Here is a 22,765-nt window from a genome sequence, read left to right on the forward strand (position 1 = left end):
GAAAGGTAGTGTACACAGATTGAAATGATTAATCAGTAATTCCAGTGCCCTGTATCTGTCTTGCTGGAGACCTGTAGGAAATGGGCATTGCAATTAATTCATTTCAAAGATAGTAAATAGATTTTGTGGTGTCTGTAGTGGGTGTAGGACCATATATATTGTGCTTAGTGTCTTCTGTGTGGTGGTTGCATCTAGTATGTGTGTTGCCAGGCTGATTTTGTGCTGGATAATGACCTGAATATAGGTATGGCATTATTACTCTTATTTGTCTTGGGAGTGATCTTGGTTGATCTCTGGAGGGAGTGGTGAAGTACAGAATTCAGTGGTTTATGGAGTGTTTTGTGGTCTGAGTGTACTGTATAAGTTTTTGTGTGGAAGTGTTCAGGGGTACTGAATGCTTTATTTCATTTAGTTAGTAAAGTGTCTTTGGTTGGGAACTAAGGGAGTTGCCAAGCTGCACCTGCAAGAGCCCTACTGGACTTGATAAAGATAGAAGGTGGACAGAAGTTCAGTGGCACACCAGTAAATTTTAATCCACTCAAGATCATCAGCAGACCACACAGCAGTACAATTATCCCACCTCTATAAGGGGCCAGTGCTTAGTTTCCAGATCGAACCCAGTAACCTAACAGTCCAAGTGCATTGGGTGAAGGTGACAGCATGGGCTGCAGCTATGCACCTCCTGGCATAGTCTCCTCACCTGTTCACTTCCATCCACCTTGTCCCACATACCAACTGTGTACACTTTGTCACTTCCTCCTTAAAACAACCATTCTTCTACTCCTTCCCCTCTCTCCTTTGCCACCACCTATTCTTCTCTCAGCTTGTGGTATTCTCTCTCCTTTTCCTTCCCATTATTTGTTAATTTTCAGCACCTCTCATCCCTTTACTTCCTCTGTCGCTTTCCTCCACCCCCAGTTTCCCCTCTACCAAAAAATAATCCGACACTCCCCCACCCTTCCCAAAAAACAAGAATTTCCAGAACTCCTGCTATCCTTCCTTTTGATACCACAATATGATCCATTAATACCTTATCAATCACCCTTTTCCATGTATACTTATGCATGGCTATCTTCTTATACACAGAATTCGCTATCATCAACTCCCTTTCTTGACATATCTCTAACGTCATCTCCACAAAGATTCTGACCTGGTACCTGAAAATTTCCTTCTACTCCATCTATTGGCTCATCTATTCTAAAATTTAGATCCCTCAACACCATCACATTCACATTCCTACCACCACACTCTTAAACTCAAAATCACCCTTCCCTTTCAGCTTGGTTTTATGCTACCAATCTTCCCATTTGCCCACATCTGTGCTACAGCCATGCACATTTAATGACTAAAATTTTAGGGTTTTGGTTGGAGTTCTCACAGACTCTTGTAGGTTGAACATACTAAGGGCAGGATCCTATAGTCCCATTTTCCTGTCCTCTATTGCTTTTTATGACCCACATGGGAATCATGGTGGTAGAATTTTACCTCCGCTTTATTACAGATGATAAGAGATTAAGTTCTGGAAGTGAGAAAGGATAGTTTCAGGGCAACATACAAGAGGGAGTTGTATTACTAAAGTAGCATCATTCCTTAGTAAATTTTTTAGTCTTTACACAGACAAATGATGTGTGGCTCGGATCTGTAGGGCTGCTCTAAAACAGTCTTTAACCACTTTGGTACAATGATGCCTATGTAGGCATTGTGAGGCGCAAGTAGGTACATGAGGATGCTGGTGTCAGCTTCTTGATTATATAATTTTTTATTGTAGTTATACATGAGTTACCTCTGTATTCTGTGAACTGGTTTAATCACATTTTCTGTGTTTATTATTACTCAGTAAAAGAGAGAGTAATACAGCAGTGACTTCATATTTTATAATGCAAGTAGTGTGATGAATCATACATATGGTAGCCAATGCTGCATGCCAGAATTTGACTCATAGTGAAGTAGTTAAAGCTGTGAAATTAAAAGCCCAACACCTTCCAATGGAAAAGGGATTCTAAAATTCAGGCCTTACTTTTGATATTCTTATGATCTTCAGCCCACATCAAAGATCTGATAATGAAAATCAACAAGAAAATAATCTTAAGAATCAATTACAAAAACAGGCTTTGGACAAAAGGAACCAGTGACTACACTGTCTATAAATAGTTCATAAGAACCACACATAATTTCACTTCCACATCATGGTTCCCAACAATAAGCAGCAAAAACATAGTACCAGCACCATACTACTCAAGCATTTATAAAAAAAAAAAAAACAATTCTTAAAAGTGGCAATTTGCCGACAAGATTGATGAGATAAACACCATATGAGGACGGAGCCTTTATTTGTACGACGTTTCGCTTATTACAGCTTTTTCAAGTACAAGTTGAGATACAAATGCTTGAGATTAAATAAGGGGAAAGGAGGGAACGGGGAGAGAAAAGGGGGGGAAGGAAGAGGAGGAGGAGGAGGAGGAGAAGGGGGGGGATTGGACACTGGGAAAGGATGAGAATGCTGGCCCAAACGTCCGGGGGCGAAATGTCCACAAAGGGTGGTTTAGATATTTAATATTTTGCTGGCCATGGGTATTAGGGGAATAATGTGAGGCGAGATGTTAAACATGCCCCTGTTTTGTTCAATAGTGTTCGTTCCTTGAATGATTGCTGCTTCTAAACACTTCCTGCGGATTTTGTCTGGTTCTCGTATCAGCAGCTCTGGAAGAATGCAGAGCTGCTGATACGAGAACTAGACAAAATCCGTAGGAAGTGTTTAGAAGCACCAATCATTCAACGAACGAACACTATTAAACAAAACAGGGGCATGTTTAACATCTCGCCTCACATAATTCCCCTAATACCCATGGCCAGCAAAATTTTAAATATCTAAACCATCCTCTGTGGACATTTCGCCCACGGACGTTTGGGCCAGCATTCTCATCCTTTCCCAGTGTCCAATCCCCCCCCTTCTCCTCCTCCTCTTCCTTCCCCCACTTTTCTCTCCCCGTTCCCTCCTTTCCCCTTATTTAATCTCAAGCATTTGTATCTCAACCTGTACTTGAAAAAGCTGTAATAAGCGAAACGTCGTACAAATAAAGGCTCCGTCCTCATATGGTGTTTATCTTGTCAATTTATAACAATCAACTTCCTATACCACACTAAACATGCACACAAAATAACTGTAACACAAAAAATTATTAAAAAAAACCTCAAACATATAGGAAGGATACAAGGGAACCTACTAAAATGGATAGAGGACTTCCTGATTGGTAGAAAAATGAGAGTAGTGCTCAGAGAAAAATATTCAGATTGGAAAGAGGTGATCAGCGGAGTACCTTAAGGATCTGTACTAGCTCCAATAATGTTTGTTATTTATGTGAATGACATGGATGATGATGTGAAATGTTACATGAGCTTTGCTGACAATGCCAAATTGTTAATGAAAGTAAAAACTGAAGACGATACGAATCACTGCAGGACGACCTGAATAAAGTATGCAAATGGAGTCAGAAATGGGAAGTGGACTTCAATATTAAGAGATGTAGCATAATGGAGTTTGGAAAAAGCAAAAACAGAATACATACATATACCAAGGCTTTTTCCCCCTTACAAGGGAGGTAGCCAAAAAGGAAAAGGCATAAAATCATTTCCACCCATTCCATCCCTGAATACACTCCACACCCCTCCACCCTCCCTCTTATCTTAGCACCTCCTGGATGACGGGTCATCCCTGCACCTTGTCCACTGCCCTGGGTCAGAAGCAGTGTCGCAAGACACAGCACATCCACAGCAAGGCTGCTTCATTAAATCGGCGACCCCCCTCTCCGTCCCCCCATTGCATAAAAGGAGAAGATGGGGAGAAATCCCTTTGGGCTGCGTCAAATTTTGCTCACACATACTACCTCACCCCCTATCCCCTCGCCCATTCCACCTCATGCAATCACAACATCATCCATATACAACCATTCTCCATTCACCCCTGTCTTCTGTCCTCTCCTGTCCTTCCTCAACAGACATTCCCCTCTTCCCCAAAGCACCCTTCACCCCATCCATCCACCTCATCCTAGGACGTCCCCTCATGTTCACTCCCTCCACATCTGCCTTCCATACCTCTTTTACTAGTCTTTCTTCACTCATTCTTTCCATGTGTCCAAACCATCCTAATATTCTTTCATCAACCCTATCTCCCAACTCCCTTTCCACCCCTGTTCTCCTCACCTCCTCATTTCTCACTCTAGCCTAGTAATCCCCATCATACTTCTCAGACACCTCATCTCAAACACATTCAAAGTCCTTCTCTCTTCCTCTCTTATGTTCCATGTTTCTGCCCTATACAGTGCTGTTGGCACAATCACTCCTTCATACAGTCTCCTCTTAGCATCCATTCCCAAATGTCTATTCCTCATTACACTCTTTAATCCACCAAGGCATTTACTCGCTTCTCTCAATCTACATTCTACCTCCACCTTCACTCCACCTTTTCCTGCCACATTTGCACCCAAGTATCTAAAACTATCCACTTCCTCCAGTCGCTCTCCCATAATGCTCACTTCCAGTCTACTGCCACTTTCACCCCTTGTACATCTCATCACCTTACTTTTACCCACATTTATCTTTAGCTTTCTTCTATCACATACTCTCCCAAATTCTATCACCAACTTCCTCAATCCCTCCTCCGATCCTGCCACAAACGCAGTGTCGTCCGCAAACAACAGCTGGCTCACCTCCCACTTTTCTCCATTTTCTTTAACCATCTCCAATCCCTGACCCACTACCCTTGCATTTACCTCTCGCACCACCCCATCCATGTATAAGTTGAACAGCCAGGGCGACATAACGCATCCTTGACGAAGTCCCACCTTTACCTCAAACCACTCACTCTCTCCATTTCTAATCCTGACACAAGCTCTACTACTCTCATAAAAACTCTTGACAGCTCCCAGAAGCTTTCCTCCTATCCCATATATCTGCATAACCTCCCACAGTGCCTTTCTGTCTACCCTATCATAAGCCTTTTCCAGATCCATAAAAGCCAAAAAAACATCCTTCCCCTTTCCTATAGCTTTCTCACATATCTTTCTTACCACAAAGATCTGATCTACACAACCTTTACCCATCTTAAATCCACACTGTTCCTCACCAATTACTCCTTCTGTTCCTCTCCTAATCCTCTCAATCAAGATCCTCCCATAAGCCTTCCCAACTACACTTAACAAGCTAATCCCTCTGAAACTACTACATTCACACTTGTCCCCTTTTCCCTTGTAAAGAGGAACTATACAGGCACTCCTCCAGTCCTCCGGCACTCTACCCTCTCTCCAGCAAACATTAAATAACCTCACCAGCCAGTCCACCATCATTGTACCTCCTTTTCTTAGACATTTTTCATGGCATCCATCCAGACCAGGTGCCTTACCTGCTTTCATCATCTTAACAACTGCCTTCACCTCATCCTTCCTTATTTCTCCTCCATTCTCCTCACTCATCACTCTCATTTTCTTAGCATTTCCCACTGCAAACTATCTTTCCCTCCCTATCCTCCTTCACATTTAGCAACTCCCTAAACTATTCTGCCCATCTCCTTACTGCCTTCTCTTCCATTATCATCTCTCCATCTGCACCTTTTACCTTTTCTTCTCTACTTGATTCGCCTCCTCTTCCTCTCTTAATTTCTTTCCAAAATATCTTTTTATTACTTTCAAAATTTTCTGTCATACTCTTACCCCATTTCACATCTGCTCTCCTCTTTGCCTCCTTTACCTTTTGCTTTACTTCTCTTTTCTTTGCTTTGTGCCTCTCATATGACTCACTCTCATATGACTCCCTCGTCCTATTTTGTAACCAATCTGTGAAAGCTCGCTTCTTCTCTTCTACAACCTTCTTTGTTTCCTCATCCCACCATTCACTACCCTTTCTTCTATTGCCTCTTGTCCTTCTTGTTCCACACACCATCCTTGCACACTTTATGACTCCCTCCTTGAACCATCCCCATTCCTCCTCCACACCTAGCTCTACTCTATCCTTTACTCCCTCCGACTCCTCCTTCAGCTTCTTCTTGTACTCCTTCTCCTTTTCCTTTTCATTCAAAGAGTTCACTCTAAGAACCTCCCTACCTTTTGTCCCTTTCCTCTTTCTCCACATATCCTCCACTCTCAACTTACCTTCCACCATAAAATGATCTGATATTCCCCCACCCTCTCCCCTTAGCACATGTACATCCTTAACTCTTCCTATCATAATCCTATTTACCACTACATAATCCATCAACGCTCTATCTACCACCCTTCCCTCCACCACCCTCTTCCATGACTGTGTGCTTATGTTTGACTTTCTTCTGAAACACTGTATTTGCTATCATCAACTCTCTAGACACATTTCCACCATCAACTCTCCACTACGATTCTTTCCTGGAACTCCACATTTCCCAACCACTCCATCGATTGGACCATTTCCTGTCCTAGCATTAAGGTCTCCCAGTACTATTACATTGACATTTCTTCCTAAATCCTCTATGCACTCATTTAAATCTATCCAAAAGGCCTCCCTTTCTTCTACACTCTTCTCACTGCCAGGCCCATATGCACTTACAAAGACCCACATCTCCTTTCTCAGTTTCACCTTCATCCACATTATCCTTGAGGAAACCTCCTTCCACTCCACTACACGTTTACCTATCACTTCACATACTAGAATAGCAACCCCTTCCTTTCCTCGCCCTCTTCACTCCTGACAACCTCCCACTTACACTCCCAAACTTACACTCCCAAACTTACACTCACCCTTCCCTTTCAACTTAGTTTCACTCAAAGCCAACCCATCCATCTTTCTTCTCACAAACATACTACCTATCTCTTCCCTTTTACTCTCATCTGTACCACATCCACGCACATTAAAAGACCCAAACCTTAGGGTGCTGGTCTGAAAACTCCCAGACCCTCTTATGCCTTTACTTTTTTGTTTAGGAATGTCCCCTGTGGGGCTACAAGGAGAAGGATGCCTAGTCCCAATCCCCGTCCCTTTCTTCTCGCCTCCTACGATCCAAGTGGGAATACTTGGTGGCAGAATATCAGGACAATATAAAATTGGAACCAAGGAGGTAAAGAAGGAGAGATCTGAAAAAGATTTGGGTGTAATTGTCTCAAACGACTTGTCCTATGACAAACAGATAAACAAAATTGTTGGAGAATCCTACAGCTTGCTAAGATCAATAAAAGTGGCATTTACATATTTGGATGAAGAAATTATTAAAAAAATATTGGTCACACTGATAAGGCCTAGACTAGAATATGCGAGGACATTGTGGTCACCCAGTACCAAAAAGAATATAAAGAAAATAGAAAGAATCCAGAGAGCAGCAACAAAAATGGCACCTGCACTTGCAAACTTGTCATATGAGGAGAGATTGGCTAAACTAGATTTACCAACTGGAGCAAAGAAGAGGGAGAGGTGACCTACTGACCATCAACAGAATCATGAAAGGCACAGAAATACTTGATAGAGAGGACTTCTTAAACTGGGACAGGAGAAGCACAAGAGGACATGAAAAGAAAAGAAAAAAAACATAGCTACAGAAAAGGTCTGAAGAAAAAGTTTTTTACATAGAGTGGTAGACACTTGGAACAAACTGGACAAGGAAATAGTGTGCACAAAAACCATTAATGAGTTTAAAAGCAAACTAGACACTGCGAGATACAAAGGTGGGACACCACAAGTGTAGCTCTTCTTCCCGCAAAATACAACTAGGTAAATACTGAAAGAATGCATAGAGGCGTTAAAGGACAAAATATACAATATAATCAACCTCTTCACTCCGGGGCACATCGCATGTCTGGCAGCATTAGCTGCCCAACTTGCGATGTTGCGTCATAATAATCGCATTATAAAAAATAAAGTCAGTGCTCAATTGTTCGTTCTCTTTCACCCGTGTATTTTGATAACCATAGAAAATTGATGAAGCCAGTTTAGAGAGAATGGAGATTACGTAGGTACAACTACAATAAATATAATCAAGATGCTGACGTCGGCATCATCGAGTACCCACTTGCTCCTCATGCCGCCTACGTAGGCGTCACCATATGGAAGTGGTTAAATACTCAAAGAAGGAAGGGTACCACAGGACTGGAAAAATGCAAATATTGTACCAATATATAAAGGAGGAAACAAGGAAGATCCAACCAACTACAGACCAGTCTCCCTAACAAGCACAGTAGCAAAAATATGTGAAAAAGTTATCAAAAGTAGATGGGTTAAACATCTGGAAGAAAAAACTATACTGAATCCAAATCAATTTAGATTTAGACAAGGAAGATCATGTACAACAAACCTGATCTGCTTCTATTCGAGACTAATAGAAATAATACAAGAAAGGGATGGATGGGCAGACTGTGCCTTTCTAGACCTACAAAAAGCATTTGATAAGGTACCACACAAGAAACTAATAAGAAAAATAGAATCAATAGGTGGCATCAGAGGAAAATTATTGGAATGGTTGGAAGACTTCCTGACTGGGAGAAAAATGAGGGTAGTAATTAGAGACAAATACTCGAATTGGGAAGAAATGATAAGTGGTGCTCCACAAGGTTCAGTACTGGCTCCAGTCATATTTGCCATATATATAAATGACATGGATGAAGGAGTAGAGTATTATATGGATATCTTCTCAGATAACTCAAAAATACTAAAGAAAGTAAGAACAGAGGATTGTGATTCATTACTGGTAGACCTAGACAAAATCTGGAAATGGACTCAAAAGTGGGAAATGAACTAAAATATCAAGAAGTGTAGATATAAGGGAGTTTGGAAAAAGTAAAAATAGAATATCTAGAAATTATAAAATTGGTGAAGAAGAGGTAAAAAAAGTGAACTCGAAAAGAGACCTTGAAGTAATAATCAACAAAGACTTGACACTGGACAAACATATTAATAAAATAGTCAGACAAACCTTCAACCTATTAAGGTCAATGAAAGTGTCATTTGACCACTTGGATGAGGAAATGATTAAAAAAATATTAGTTACACTACATACATATACCAAGGCTTTTTCCCCCTTACAAGGGAGGTAGCCAAAAAGGAAAAGGCATAAAATAATTCCCACCCATTCCATCCCTGAATACACTCCACACCCCTCCACCCTCCCTCTTATCTTAGCACCTCCTGGATGACGGGTCATCCCTGCACCTTGTCCACTGCCCTGGGTCAGAAGCAGTGTCGCAAGACACAGCACATCCACAGCAAGGCCGCTTCATTAAATCGGCGACCCCCCCCCCTCTCCGTCCCCCCATACATAAAGGAGAAGATGGGGAGAAATCCCTTTGGGCTGCGTCAAAATTTGCTCACTCCCCATCCCCCCGCCCATTCCATCTCATGCATCACAACATCATCCATATACAACCATTCTCCATTCACCCCTGTCTTCTGTCCTCTCCCGTCCTTCCTCAACAGACATTCCCCTCCTCCCCAAAGCCCTCTTCACCCCATCCATCCACCTCATCCTAGGATGTCCCCTCATGTTCACTCCCTCCACATCTGCCTTCCATACCTCTTTTACTAGTCTTTCTTCACTCATTCTTTCCATGTGTCCAAACCATCCTAATACTCTTTCATCGACCCTATCTCCCAACCCCCTTTCCACCCCTGTTCTCCTCCTCACCTCCTCATTTCTCACTCCATCCAGACTAGTAACCCCCATCGTACTTCTCAGACACCTCATCTCAAACACATTCAAACTCCTTCTCTCTTCCTCTCTTATGTTCCATGTTTCTGCCCCATACAGTGCTGTTGGCACAATCACTCCTTCATACAGTCTTCTCTTAGCATCCATTCCCAAATGTCTATTCCTCATTACACTTTTTTAAACCACCAAGGCATTTACTCGCTTCTCTCAATCTACATTCTACCTTCACCTTCACTCCACCTTTTCCTGCCACATTTGCACCCTAGTATCTAAAACTATCCACTTCCTCCAGTCGCTCTCCCATAATGCTCACTTCCAGTCTACTGCCACTTTCACTCCTTGTACATCTCATCACCTTACTTTTACCCACATTTATCTTTAGCTTTCTTCTATCACACACTCTCTCGAACTCTGTCACCAACTTCCTCAATCCCTCCTCCAATCCTGCCACAAGCGCAGTGTCGTCCGCAAACAACAGCTGGATCACCTCCCACTTTTCTCAATTTTCTTTAACCATCTCCAATCGCTGACCCATACCCTTGCATTTACCTCTCGCACTACCCCATCCATGTACAAGTTGAACAGCCAGGGCGACATAATACATCCTTGACGAAGTCCCACCTTTACCTCAAACCACTCACTCTCTCCATTTCTAATCCTGACACAAGCTCTACTACTCTCATAAAAACTCTTGACAGCTCCTAGAAGCTTTCCTCCTATCCTGTATATCCGCAAAACCTCCCACAATGTCTGTCTACCCTGTCGTAAGCCTTTTCCAGATCCATAAATGCCCAAAAAACATCCTTCCCCTTTCCTGTAGCTCTCTCATATATCTGTTGTACCACAAAAATCTGATCTACGCAACCTCTACCTGTCCTAAATCCACACTGTTCCTCACCAATTACTCCTCCTGTTCCTCTCCTAATCTTCTCAATCAAGATCCTCCCATAAGCCTTCTCAACTACACTTAACAAGCTAATCCCTCTGAAACTACTACATTCACACTTGTCCCCTTTTCCTTTGTAAAGTGGAACTATACAGGCACTCCTCCAGTCCTCCGGCACTCTACCCTCTCTCCAGCAAACATTAAATAACCTCACCAGCCAGTCCACCATAACTGTACCTCCTTTTCTTAGACATTCTGCATGGCATCCATCCAGACCAGGTGCCTTACCTGCTTTCATCATCTTAACAACTGCCTTCACTTCATCCTTCCTTATTTCTCCTCCATTTTCCTCACTCATCATGGTCATTTTCTTAGCATTTCCCACTGCAACTATCTTTCCCTCCCTATCCTCCTTCACATTTAGCAACTCCCTAAAATATTCTACCCATCTTCCCCTAACTGCCTTCTCTTCCATTATCATCTCTCCATCTGCACCTTTTACTTTTTCATCTCTACTTGATTCGCCTCCTCTTCCTCTCTTAATTTCTTTCCAAAACATCTTTTTATTACTTTCAAAATTTTCTGTCATACTCTTACCCCATTTCACATCTGCTCCCCTCTTTGCCTCCTTTACCTTTTGCTTTACTTCTCTTTTCTTTTCTTTGTACCTCTCATATGACTCACTAATAAGACCAAAATTGGAGTACGCAGCAACACTATGGACACCCAGTACTAAAAAGAATATAAAGAAATTAGAAAGAATACAAAGAGCAACAACAAAGTTGGCACCAACTCTCTCCAAATTAACATATGAACAAAGACTGTCCAAATTGGAATTACCAACTCTGGAACAAAGAAGAGAAAGAGGAGATCTGCTGACTATAGAATCATGAAAGGAATGGAAATCCTAGATAGGAATGATTTACTAAAATGGGACAATGGAAAAACAAGAGGACACGAAAAGAAACTCAAAAAGGATAACTATAGAAGAGATTTGAAAAAAAAGCCTCCCACTTAGAGTACTGGATACCAGGAATAATTTAGATAAAGAAACAGTTTATGCAAACACTATTCAAGATTTTAAGAAAAAACTTGATGCTGAAAGATACAAAGACAGGTCACCACAAGCACAGCTCCCCTCCCATATAATACAACTTGGTAAATATATACATACTTGGATCACTAAACAAGGCCATCAAGACAAACCACCAAACTCAACAATCCCCAGTTATAAACCCCACCGGGAAAAAGTCCTGCATCTGATAAAAACCACACTGGAATGCCTCTACTCAGACCACTTTCCAGCATTGAAACAGTACTAACACAGAATAGGCCTGACCAAAATTCAAACTGCCCCTTATACAACCACCACACAGAAGACTCAGAACACTATATACTAAAGTGATGATTCAGTTTAACATCACAAACTCCCCCTATCAGGAGGCTAGGACAGTGACCCTTACAGCACTTTGTAGTGTGGAATATAATTAACCATGCCCTTGATCCAACTTCCAGGTGGCAGAGTTCAAACTGCCATTACCTTGACCTTCATTGCAAGTAGTGATGCATCCTTCATACTGAAATATCCCACATTAACAGTCCCTAGACAACAACATAGTACATCTTCCCTGAGTTACTTGTGGTCCCATCCAGAGGCTGTTGATGGTTACCTGAAGGCTGCAGGTCTTTTGTGAGAAATACCAGGGACAATGAATTGATTGATTGATTGGCCCTGATGTGGATGTTTGAGATTTTGTTTGGATATTATGTATGGGAGTTCCTCAATTTTATGGCCAATTCTACATTTGTGCTGGTCAAAGAGTGGGCCTTCAGTGTCTGGTTTGATTTTATCTATTTCTTTTATTATTTTCCTTTTTTAAGTTGTGAGCTTGAAGCTAGTTTTGGAGAACTGCTTATTGATGATGTTGCATTATTGTTTTGGTGATGGTATTTTCCCCTGATTTGCTCCAACTTCTTCATGGGTAGGGTTAGGGGACTTAATTTTTATTATTATTATTCTTTTTTTTTTTTTTTTTTTTTTTTTTTTTTTAAGCTTTCAATGTTATGCTATTATCTGTCTATATACCAAGGGCTTTTTCTCCCATATGCGGGAGGTAACCAAGTAAAAAAACTCGGGTCCACTCCCATCCATTCCACTCTCATCCACTACCCTTGCTTCCCCACCACCTCAGACCCTTGTGGATGAAGGATCATTCTGTTCTGCCCACTACCCTGGCCATTATCAGTTTTTCTATATTTTGTTAGTTTTTCCCAGTGGATGGGGTGGTGCGAGAGGTGAATGCAAGGGTAGTGGGTCAGGGGTTGGAGATGATTAAAGAAAATGGAGAAAAGTGGGAGGTGAGCCAGTTGTTGTTTGCCGACGACACTGCGCTTGTAGCAGGACCAGAGGAGGGATTGAGGAAGTTAGTGACAGAGTTTGAGAGTGTGTGTGAAAGAAGGAAGCAGAAGATAAATGTGGGCAAAAGTAAGGTGATGAGATGTACAAGGGGAGAGAGAGCATTAAGGGAGGAAGTGGATAGTTTAAGATACTTGGGTGCAAATGTGACAGGAAAGGGAGGAGTGGGGGCAGAGGTAGAATGTAGATTGAGAGAAGCAAGTAAATGCCTTGGTGGATTAAAAAGTGTAATGAGAAATAGACATCTGGGAATGGATGCTAAGAGGAGGTTATATGAAGGAGTGATTGTGCCAACAGCAATGTACGGGGCAGAAACATGGAACATGAGAGAGGAAGAGAGAAGGAGTTTGAATGTGTTTGAGATGAAATGTCTGAGAAGTATGATAGGGGTTACTAGGCTAGATAGAGTGAGAAATGAGGAGATGAGGAGGAGAACAGGGGTGAAAAAGGAGCTGGGAGATAGGGTTGATGAAAGAGTATTAGGATGGTTTGGACACATGGAAAGAATGAGTGAAGAAAGATTAGTAAAAGAAGTGTGGAAGGTGGAGGTGGAAGGAGTGAATATGAGGGGGCGTCCTAGGATGGGGTGAAAGGGGCTTTACAAAAGAGAGGAATGTCTGTAGAGGAAGGACAGGAGAGGACAGAAGCTAGGGGTGAATGGAGAAGGGTTGTAAATAGATGAGGCTGTGATGCATGAGGGGGAGTGGGTGGGGGATGGGGGGTGAAGAAGTATGTATGAGAAAAAAAATTGACGCAGCCTGAAGGAATTTCTCCCCATCTTCTCCTTTCCTGCATGAGGGGATGGAGAGGGGGGGTCACCAAATTTATGAAGTGGCCTTGCTGTGGATCTGCTATGTCTTGCAACACTGCTTCTGACACAGGGCAGTGGACAGGATGCAGTGATGACCCGTCATCCAGGAGGTGCCGAGATGGGAGGGAGGGAGGAGGGTGGAGGGGAGTGGAATATATGGGAAATGAAATGGGTGGGAGTGATTTCTATGCCTTTTTCTTTTTGGTTACCCCCCATGTAAGGGGGAAAAAGCCTTTGGTATGTGTATGTATGCTGTTTTCTGACATAATTTTGTGATGTTTTTGTTTAATTGGTGTAGTCATTCTTTTTCTTGTTCTGTTAGGTTGTATTTCCTTTTAAATCTATTCCTTTTTTTTTGGCGTTCTCATTGGGGTTGAAATTTATCTTCCAGTCTCTGGAAATGTTTCTTGCCTTCTGGATGGTAGTTACTATTGCATGCCCTGCTCTATATAGGGATATGTACAGGTCTGTTTTAAAGGTTTCCAACTTTTTCTCTGTCTTCTGAACTTTTGCCAGTATGCATTTTGGTAGCTTTATAAATGTTCTTTTGCTAACAAGATTCAATACTTTATATGATAAAAATTTATTTTCTTTTTTCAGCGACCACATGGGCCTGATTTTGAAAAAAATTTCTACGAGTCATTGCTAATTGTCCTGGATACCCTTGAAAAGTGCCTCTCCTCACAGCCCAAGGACACAACTACCGGTAGATTTGATGATGCCATGAATGTGAAGCTCCTTTTGAGGGAGATTTGCCAATTTATAGGTAAGGATTATAAGTTACCCATCTTTTGCATGTGCATTTGAAGGACCTGGTACTTTTGCTAGATATATCAAGGTAATATATATCACTTTGCTACTATCTTTGTTATTTGACTTTTATATATATATCACTGGTGAGAAATGTAGTAACACGTTTGTAAATAACAACTAACACCACAGTTGGAAAAAAGAAGAGTTGAATAAGAGAGTGTATATTTCGACTGCTAACTGCAATCCTCTTCAGTAAAGGATTGCAGTTAGCAGTCAAAATATATAGACTTGCTTATTCAACTTTCTTTTTTGTGACTGTGGTGTTAGTTGTTATATATATATATATATATATATATATATATATATATATATATATATATATATATATATATATATATATATATATATATATATATATATATATTGTACATTGATTTAATGTATTCTAAACTGTAACAACAAAATTACCTTTCATTGGATGTAAAAGCAAACCAGTGGAATTAGTTTGCTTGTAATCTTTAGAGGCCTTGTGACTTAAGGAAAGACTGATACTTATAATTAAAAATTTGAGTAATAGCCAGTGTCATTGCTTTTAGAATTTCTCAAAACATTTTTAGAATGTAAGTTTCACATCCTATATGATACCAGACATTGTGTAGTGTAACAACCTAAACATCCTCAGATCTTCCCAATGAGAACCCAATGGTGATACAACTGAAGAATTTGGCCTCCAAGGTCCTCTTCGCTCTCAGTCTTAACAACTTTAATGCCGTCTTCAATAGAATATCAGCCAGGTACTGGAGAAGAAGGAAATTCAATGTATTAGTTGAATTATTATTGTCTAATGATAATCACTGTTTATTTATATTCATACACAGTAAAGATTTTTTTCCCAATGTTTTTGAAATCTGGGGCTATTTGTTGTTACTTATGAATTGACATAATATTTTTCAATGGAATTATGATTGAATATGTCAAGTCTGCTCTTGTAAGCCATGATACATAGTACTGCAGAATTGAAAACTAGAAATATGACTACCGTATATACTCGCATATAGGTCACACTTTTTTTAAACTTTTTCCACTCGACATTAATGAGGGACAGCACTACTGTCACCGAAGTAGCAACAATTGGTGATTTCAATGTGACAATGACACGGAATTTCAGTGGTGTTTGCACACTATGCATAGGAAAGTTTTTCATTTTTTCAAGCCTTTTGTATGCATAAAATATATATATCAAAGGTTCCTACTGACTTCCTGCTTTAAACTGAACTATTGCTGCTAGAAAATCATATATCAATTACAATAAAATCGTAAAATATTCTCTTTTCCAACTCTTTCATATGTTTTATAGTGTTTATAAGCAATGCGACCTTGACCCTTTGTTTACCGTATGGTACCATACATCACCTGTTTCACTCATGGCTGTGTTTCTATGATATGTGCGCAAATTATGTTTTTGTGGCGTTACATAACATCCCATAACATAAATAAACTTATGATTTTCGTAATAAGGAATTATGATTTTTGTAAACTTCCATTATGACTACTGTACTGTTAGATCTACGGTAGATCGCACGGAGTTTTAGGCCTAAAAATGCAAACCCTAATCATAGGTACTGGTAAGAGAAAGAGCTATGAAGTAGGTTTTAAGCAGAAAGTGGTGGATTACGCAGAAGAACATGGAAATAGATTTGCAGAAAGGGAGTTTGGGGCTTCAGAAAAGGTACTGAGGGGATGGAGAAAGCAGAAAGATCAGCTTAAAGAAAGCCGAAATCCAAGAGAGCAGCAAGGTTTTCAGTATCTTCATACCAGTCTTGAAAAAGAATTGTTTGATTGGATTGTAGACCTTAGAAATAATGGCCTTATTGTGAATTGATTTTTTTTGTCAAGTTGACCTAAGGCTTTTTATGCAAGTGCATTTGGTACGATTATAGTTTTAGAAACTCGACTGTCGTTTATGTAAGTTTGCATTATGTGCACGCGTGACAGACGGACAATCTACACGTGTTCTGATATTAAAATTTTGAGTAAAGTTTTGAAATAAAAGTAAATATCTGATCATTTTCATGTTTGAATGGATCTTGTAAATCGCCAGATTATAGTGCGACCTATCCGCGGGTCAACCGCAAATAACCACTTTGACAACCACAAACTAGCAGTGCGACCTATATGCGAATATATACAGTACATTGGCAGAGTATGGATATATTATAGCTGCTGGAGTTTTATGATATTATTTAGATTAGTTACTTTTTGCTGAAAAAAAATCTAAAAAGTATCACAAACTACAACATTTACAAGGGGGGAAAAGCCCTTGATATATAGATAGTTACTTTTGAAAATAATTTGTTGGGCATATATAGGTAATTTATTGCCATTTGAGAGCTAATGTATATTTGTATTTCAGATTACAGGAGCTTAGTACAAGCAGTACAGAAGAAAACACTGACTATAGCGACATTGAATTGATACAGCACATTAATGTGGATGTAGTCAGACTCATCAAGCTACTCAATGGTAGGCTGGTAGCAGTAATAATTATATTGGTATCAATTCTCTTCATTATTGCACACAAATTTGGAGTCTGTTACTGTCTACACACTCACAGCTCATACCATCAATACTGCATTCACTCAGAAACCTTTTTACTACTTGTCCTTAATAATGTGTGTGGTGGAATGGGGTGGAAGGAGGGTTCTTCAAAGTCCCCTTTCATATGATGATTAGGCGTCATGAGGCACAAGTGTATATGAGGATGCCAGAGTTGGTGTCTTGATTATTATTTTGTGATTATAGCTGAGTGACCCCATATTCTGTGAGCTGGCTTGATCATATTTTCTGTTATTAATATTCAGAGTGAAAGAGGACAAGTACTACAGCTGTAACTTTATACTGTATGGCGAGTATTGTGATACATCATCAAATCAATGTACATCAGGCAGCTGATGTTGCCTGCAAGAATTGGACTTGTATTGAAGGGGTTAATGCAGATGAAGGTGAAACTACAAAGGGAGATGTGAGTCTGTAAGTGCATGTGGGCTGGTAGTGAGAAGAGTGTAGAGGAAAGGGAAGATTTTGGATAGATTTAAATGAGTTCATAGAGAGTTTTGGGAGAAATATCAATGTAGTGGTATTGGGAGATCTCAGTGTTAGGGTAGGGGATGAACCAATAGACTGAATGGTAGGGAAGTGTGGAGTGCCAGGTAAAAATTGTAATGGAGAGTTGGTAGTGGAGATGTGTATAGAGAGTTTATAATAGCTAACACAGTATTTAGGAAAAGTCAAATATGAGCACATATAGGAGAGGGTGGTGGATGGAAGGGTGGTTGATAAGGCTTTAATGGACTATGTAGTGGTATCCAGGAGAAGAGTAGGAAGAGTTTTGGATGTCCATGTTCTTAGGGGAGAGAGTGGGGGAATATCAGATAATTTTTTGGTGGAAGGTAAGTTGAGAGTGGAGGATAGATGGAGAAAGAGGAAAAGGACAGAAGGTAAGGAGGTGCTTAGAGTAAACTGTTTAAATGAGAAGGAAAAGGAGCAGGAGTACAAGAAGAAGCTGAGAGAAGTGTGGGAGGTGGTGAAGGATAGAGTAGAGGTAGGAGTGGAGGAGGAATGGGGGTGTTTCAAGGAGGGAGTAACAAGGTGTGCAAAGATAGTGTGTGGAACAAGGAGGATGGGAGGGAATAGAAGGGTAGTGAGTGATGGAATGATGAAATAAAGATGTGGAAGAGAAGAAGTAAGCATTCATGATCTAGTTGCAAAGTAGGACGAGAGAAACATATGTGAGGTACAATATAAAAAAAAAAATAAAAAAAAAGTAAAACATAAGATAAAGGAGGCAAAAAGGAGAGTGGATGTAAAATGGAGGAGCATGACAGAAAATTAAAAGTAATAAAAATATCTGTAAGGAAATTAAGAAAGGAAGGGGAGGTAAATCAAGTAGAGAAGAAAAGGTAAAAGGTGCAGACGAAGAGGTGATAATGGAAGAGGAGGCAGTAAGGGGAAGATGGGCAGAGTGTTTTAGGGAGTTGTTAAATGTGGAGTAGTAGTAGCAGTGGGAGGCACTAAGAAAATGACAGTGATGGGTGTGGAAAATGGAGGAGAAATAGGAAAAGATGAGGCGCAAGTAATTATTAAAATTATGAGAGTAGTTAAGGTTCTTGGGTTAGATGGGTGTCATGCTGAGTGTCTGAAAAAGTAAGGTACAGTAATTGTGGCCTGGCTAGTGAGATTTAATGCGTGTCTAAGGAAGGGTCGAGTGTCAGAGGACTGGAGTGCCTCTGTAGAAAAAGAGAAAAGAGGACATGTGAATATAGTGCATGTCTAAGGAAGGGTCGAGTGTCAGAGGACTGGAGTGCCTCTGTAGAAAAAGAGAAAAGGGGACATGTGAATATAGTGCAGGTCAAAGCACCCAAACTCGGCAATCTAAGATCTGGCAACACCGTAACTTGGCTACAATTATGTCATAAAAAATCCAGAGCACCTTAAAAAAAAGGCATCATAGTTCTCAGTATGACTGCTTGGTGCCATCATGGTTGTTTCCCACCACCAGTTTAAGTGTGGTGGTTTGTTGTGATAGTACTGTTGAGTCCACTGTTATTTCATGTAATCTTTTGGATACTTTCCTCTCCTAAGTTCTCTTTGATTTTTTCAGTCATTTCTTGTGTTTTGTTGTTTACCTCTTTTTTTAAGTTTTCACTATTAGTAGTATCATTAATTCTCTTCTTTTTATTATCACTCCTCTGCTCTCTCATATCATTTTTCATTTCCTTAATCTCGTTTCTTAGATCCTAGTTTTCCTTGGGTCGGAAATTTCAATGCTTGTGCTAATCCAATGATTTCATTCCTTAACCTCTTCAGTATGGGCCAAAATCTCGCGGGCAGCATTAGCTGCCAGACGTACGATGTGTTGTAATAATACTCACATCATAAAATATAGTCACCGCTTATATCGATCGTTCTCTCTTTCACCCGTGAATTTTGATAACCATAGAAAATGTGATGAAGACAGTTTAGAGAGTATGTCATTACGCAGGGGCAACTACAATAAATATAATCAAGACGCTGATATGGCAGCCTCGCGTATCCACTTGCTCCTCATGCCGCCTACGTATGCGGCACCATATGGAAGGGGTTAAGTCCATAATTTCATTCTCCCACCGTATCCTATTTTTGCTCATTTCCCTCTCTATCTCTAAGATTCGACTTAAACTCCATCTTTTGTACTTATTGAATCCAGAAAAAGCATCCTTGTGATATTCCTGCATGGCTGCTGGAGCTCATAAAGTTTGTTTACATTAGGGTTCGGCATGGTGTCACTAGATGGCTCTGATTTGCAGTTGTCGTTCGAGTCAGACTTTTCATTATTTTTCTTCATTTTTTGCTAATTGCGTCTTAATACATTTAACTAGCACTGCAGAGATATCATTTAGGACACCCACGATTTCTCCCCTCCCCTACAATACAAACCAGGTTTCCTTTTTCGTTGTTTATTCTCTTCTTTGGGACCCAGCGATGAAGGTGTTGACAGTTCTGTGGTCGGCGTAGATGTGTTTGAGATGAAATGCTTGAGAAGTATGATAGGGGGTTACTAGGCTGGATAGAGTGAGAAATGAGGTGAGGAAGAGAACAGGGGTGGAAAGGGAGTTGGGAGATAGGGTTGATGAAAGAGTATTGGGATGGTTTGGACACATGGAAAGACTGAGTGAAGAAAGATTAGTGAAAGAAGTGTGGAATGCAGATGTGGAAGGAGTGAACATGAGGGGCAATCTAGGATGAGATGGATGGATGGGGTAAAAGGGGCATTGGGAAGGAGGGGAATGTCTATTGAGGAAGGATAGGAGAGGACAGAAGGTAGAAGTGAATGGAGAAGAGTTGTGTATGGATGATGCTGTGATGCATGAGGGGGAGTTGGTGGGGGGTGGGGGTGGGGGAGTATGTATGAGAAATAAATTGATGCAGCCCAGAGGGATTTCTCCCTATCTTCTCCTTTTCTGCATGAGGGGATGGAGAGGGGGGTCGCTATGAATGTGCTGTGTCTTGCAACACTGCTTCTGACCAAGTGGAGTGGACAAGATGCAGGGATGACCAGTCATCCAGGTGCCAAGAGGGAGGGAAGAGGGTAGAGGGGAGTGGGGTATGTTAGGGAGGGAATGGGTGGGAGTGATTTCTATGCCCCCCCCCCCCTTTTCTCTCTCTCTCTCTCTCTCTCTTTCCCTCCCTCCCTCCCTCCCTCCCTCCCTCCCTCCCTCCTTCCCTCCCTCCTTCCCTCCCTCCCTCCTTCCCTCCTTCCCTCCTTCCTATTTCCCGTGTAAGGGGGAAAGGAGCCTTTGGTATATGTATGAATTTTTTTTAATATATGTTGAATTTCTTAACATGCTGTAAACTTTTTTGCTGTAGCAATGATCTTTCATATTTTACAGAAACAATACAGAAATTTCGTTTATTACGGAAAAATGCCCAGATGACATTAATGAATTCCATAGAACGAGCCATATGGAACTGGATGGATACCTATCCAAATGAATTTGCTGATTTGCAGGTAAGAATTAAAGACATGGTAACTTGATTTTGAAATAGAATTTGTGATCATGTGTCAACCATATATTGAGGGGACAAGGAGAGAGGGTCTCTGTTTAAATCAAGTTGCCCTGCTGTGGATGTACTCTGTCTTGGTGCATTGCTTCTGACCCAGGCAGTGGACAGTAAACAGGGATGACATATCATCCACAAAGTGCTAAGATGAGAGGGAAACAAAGGTGGTGGATAGAAATGGGTGCATGCTATGACTGACTACCTCCCTTATAAAGGGGAGGAAGCCCTTGGTATATAGATAGGTTTATTTATTGGTAGGTTTATTGACTAGCTCAACTATATAGAGCATATATTTCATATTCCAGTACCAAATGCCCTTTTCCCCATGTAAGAGAGATGGCATACATATCCAGTTAATGCCCCTCCTATCTTAGTAATTCATGGATGGAGGGTCATTCCTATTCCCCACCACACAGCTTGAGTTGAAGGAAATGCTGTAAGGCACAGTGATTCCATAGCAGGTTCCAACAGCTGGAGCTGTTTTAACGCCATAGCTTCATTATGTGGTGATTCCTCCCTCTCCTCAACAGTTCAAAATACTTAACAAAATGGATGGGAATGTCACTTTCGGCCTCATCACCCTTTCATCTATTGACAGTATTCCTCCGTTCTCTCTTGTCTTTTGCACTCTTTTCTTGGCTCCACAGACATTTCTTACATTCAAGATCCCCTTTGCTGCATCCCTCCACTTTACTATTGGTTATGCTCTCAAGTATCACTCCTGTAGCTTCTGCTTTACATGTGTTTTGTCAGTATTTCTTGCTTATTCTTTTCATGTGTCCAAACCACCTTAGTATATTATAAAAATATGTTAGTATCATTTGCATAAGATTTACTTGCACATATTTTGTGATTTCATGTATTGCCTTCATGCATCTTCTTTCCACATTTTCCACTGAGGTGCAGATAGGATTAAGAATCATTGTTATTGACATGGTTTACACTGAAGTTAAGGAGGAAAGAATAGCAAACTACCATCTATATCACACAAAACATTCATACAGAAATGCATGCACACTCAGAATACTAAACAAACCCTTCAAGAAAAACTGCCAATCTCAGTACTCCAACAACTTTAGACATAAGCTTCATAGAGAAAACTCTCCCACACCTGACAAGAACCACACTGGCATGCTTGTGCTCAGGACACTATCAAGCATTAAAACAGTACCAACACAGAATAGGTCTTGCCACAGATTCAAACTGCCGTAGATGTAACCACCACACAGAAGACACATAACACCGCATAATACTACTACTACTTCTTAATCTTCTTCTTCTTCCAGCTATTCTTTTTAAAATATTTTGCCACATGTGGCATGTCAAGGGATTGGAGATTCCTTTAGTGTTTTCCTTTCATGAAGAGGGAATACAGGTAGTCGTCGACTTACGACTGATCGACTTTACGACCACAAGATGGTGCAATAATATCTAACATTTAATAGAGTAATAGAATTGCAATGTTATGCCTGGCAGTGCAGTACATAACTCCGCACGCTGCGAGACGCGAGTACGATAGTTTTGGCAGGCTACCGGCAGCGTCAGCATCCCAGCCAGCTAAATATTCTTTCATTTTGTTTGTTTGAAGTAAAATGCTTCCTAATTTTGCATTGCATTTTGTATTTTTATATGTTTTGCAATTAA

The 22,765-nt window shown here is 40.7% G+C and overlaps 1 protein-coding gene across 1 annotated transcript in view; it reads left to right on the forward strand.

Annotated features, from left to right (window-relative positions):
• Positions 1-22,765, forward strand: part of LOC143038025 (neurofibromin-like) — a 421,021-nt gene that overhangs the window by 41,902 nt on the left and 356,354 nt on the right. Inside the window, exons 3-6 of the mRNA XM_076206875.1 lie at positions 14,369-14,534; positions 15,204-15,315; positions 16,935-17,044; positions 20,950-21,068. Coding sequence (XP_076062990.1) covers positions 14,369-14,534; positions 15,204-15,315; positions 16,935-17,044; positions 20,950-21,068 — 507 coding nt within the window. The remainder of the gene's footprint in view (positions 1-14,368; positions 14,535-15,203; positions 15,316-16,934; positions 17,045-20,949; positions 21,069-22,765) is intronic.

The sequence above is a fragment of the Oratosquilla oratoria genome, chromosome 23 (assembly GCF_046742065.1).
Source record: "Oratosquilla oratoria isolate Oo_2021 chromosome 23, ASM4674206v1, whole genome shotgun sequence".
Lineage (NCBI taxonomy): Eukaryota > Metazoa > Arthropoda > Malacostraca > Stomatopoda > Squillidae > Oratosquilla > Oratosquilla oratoria.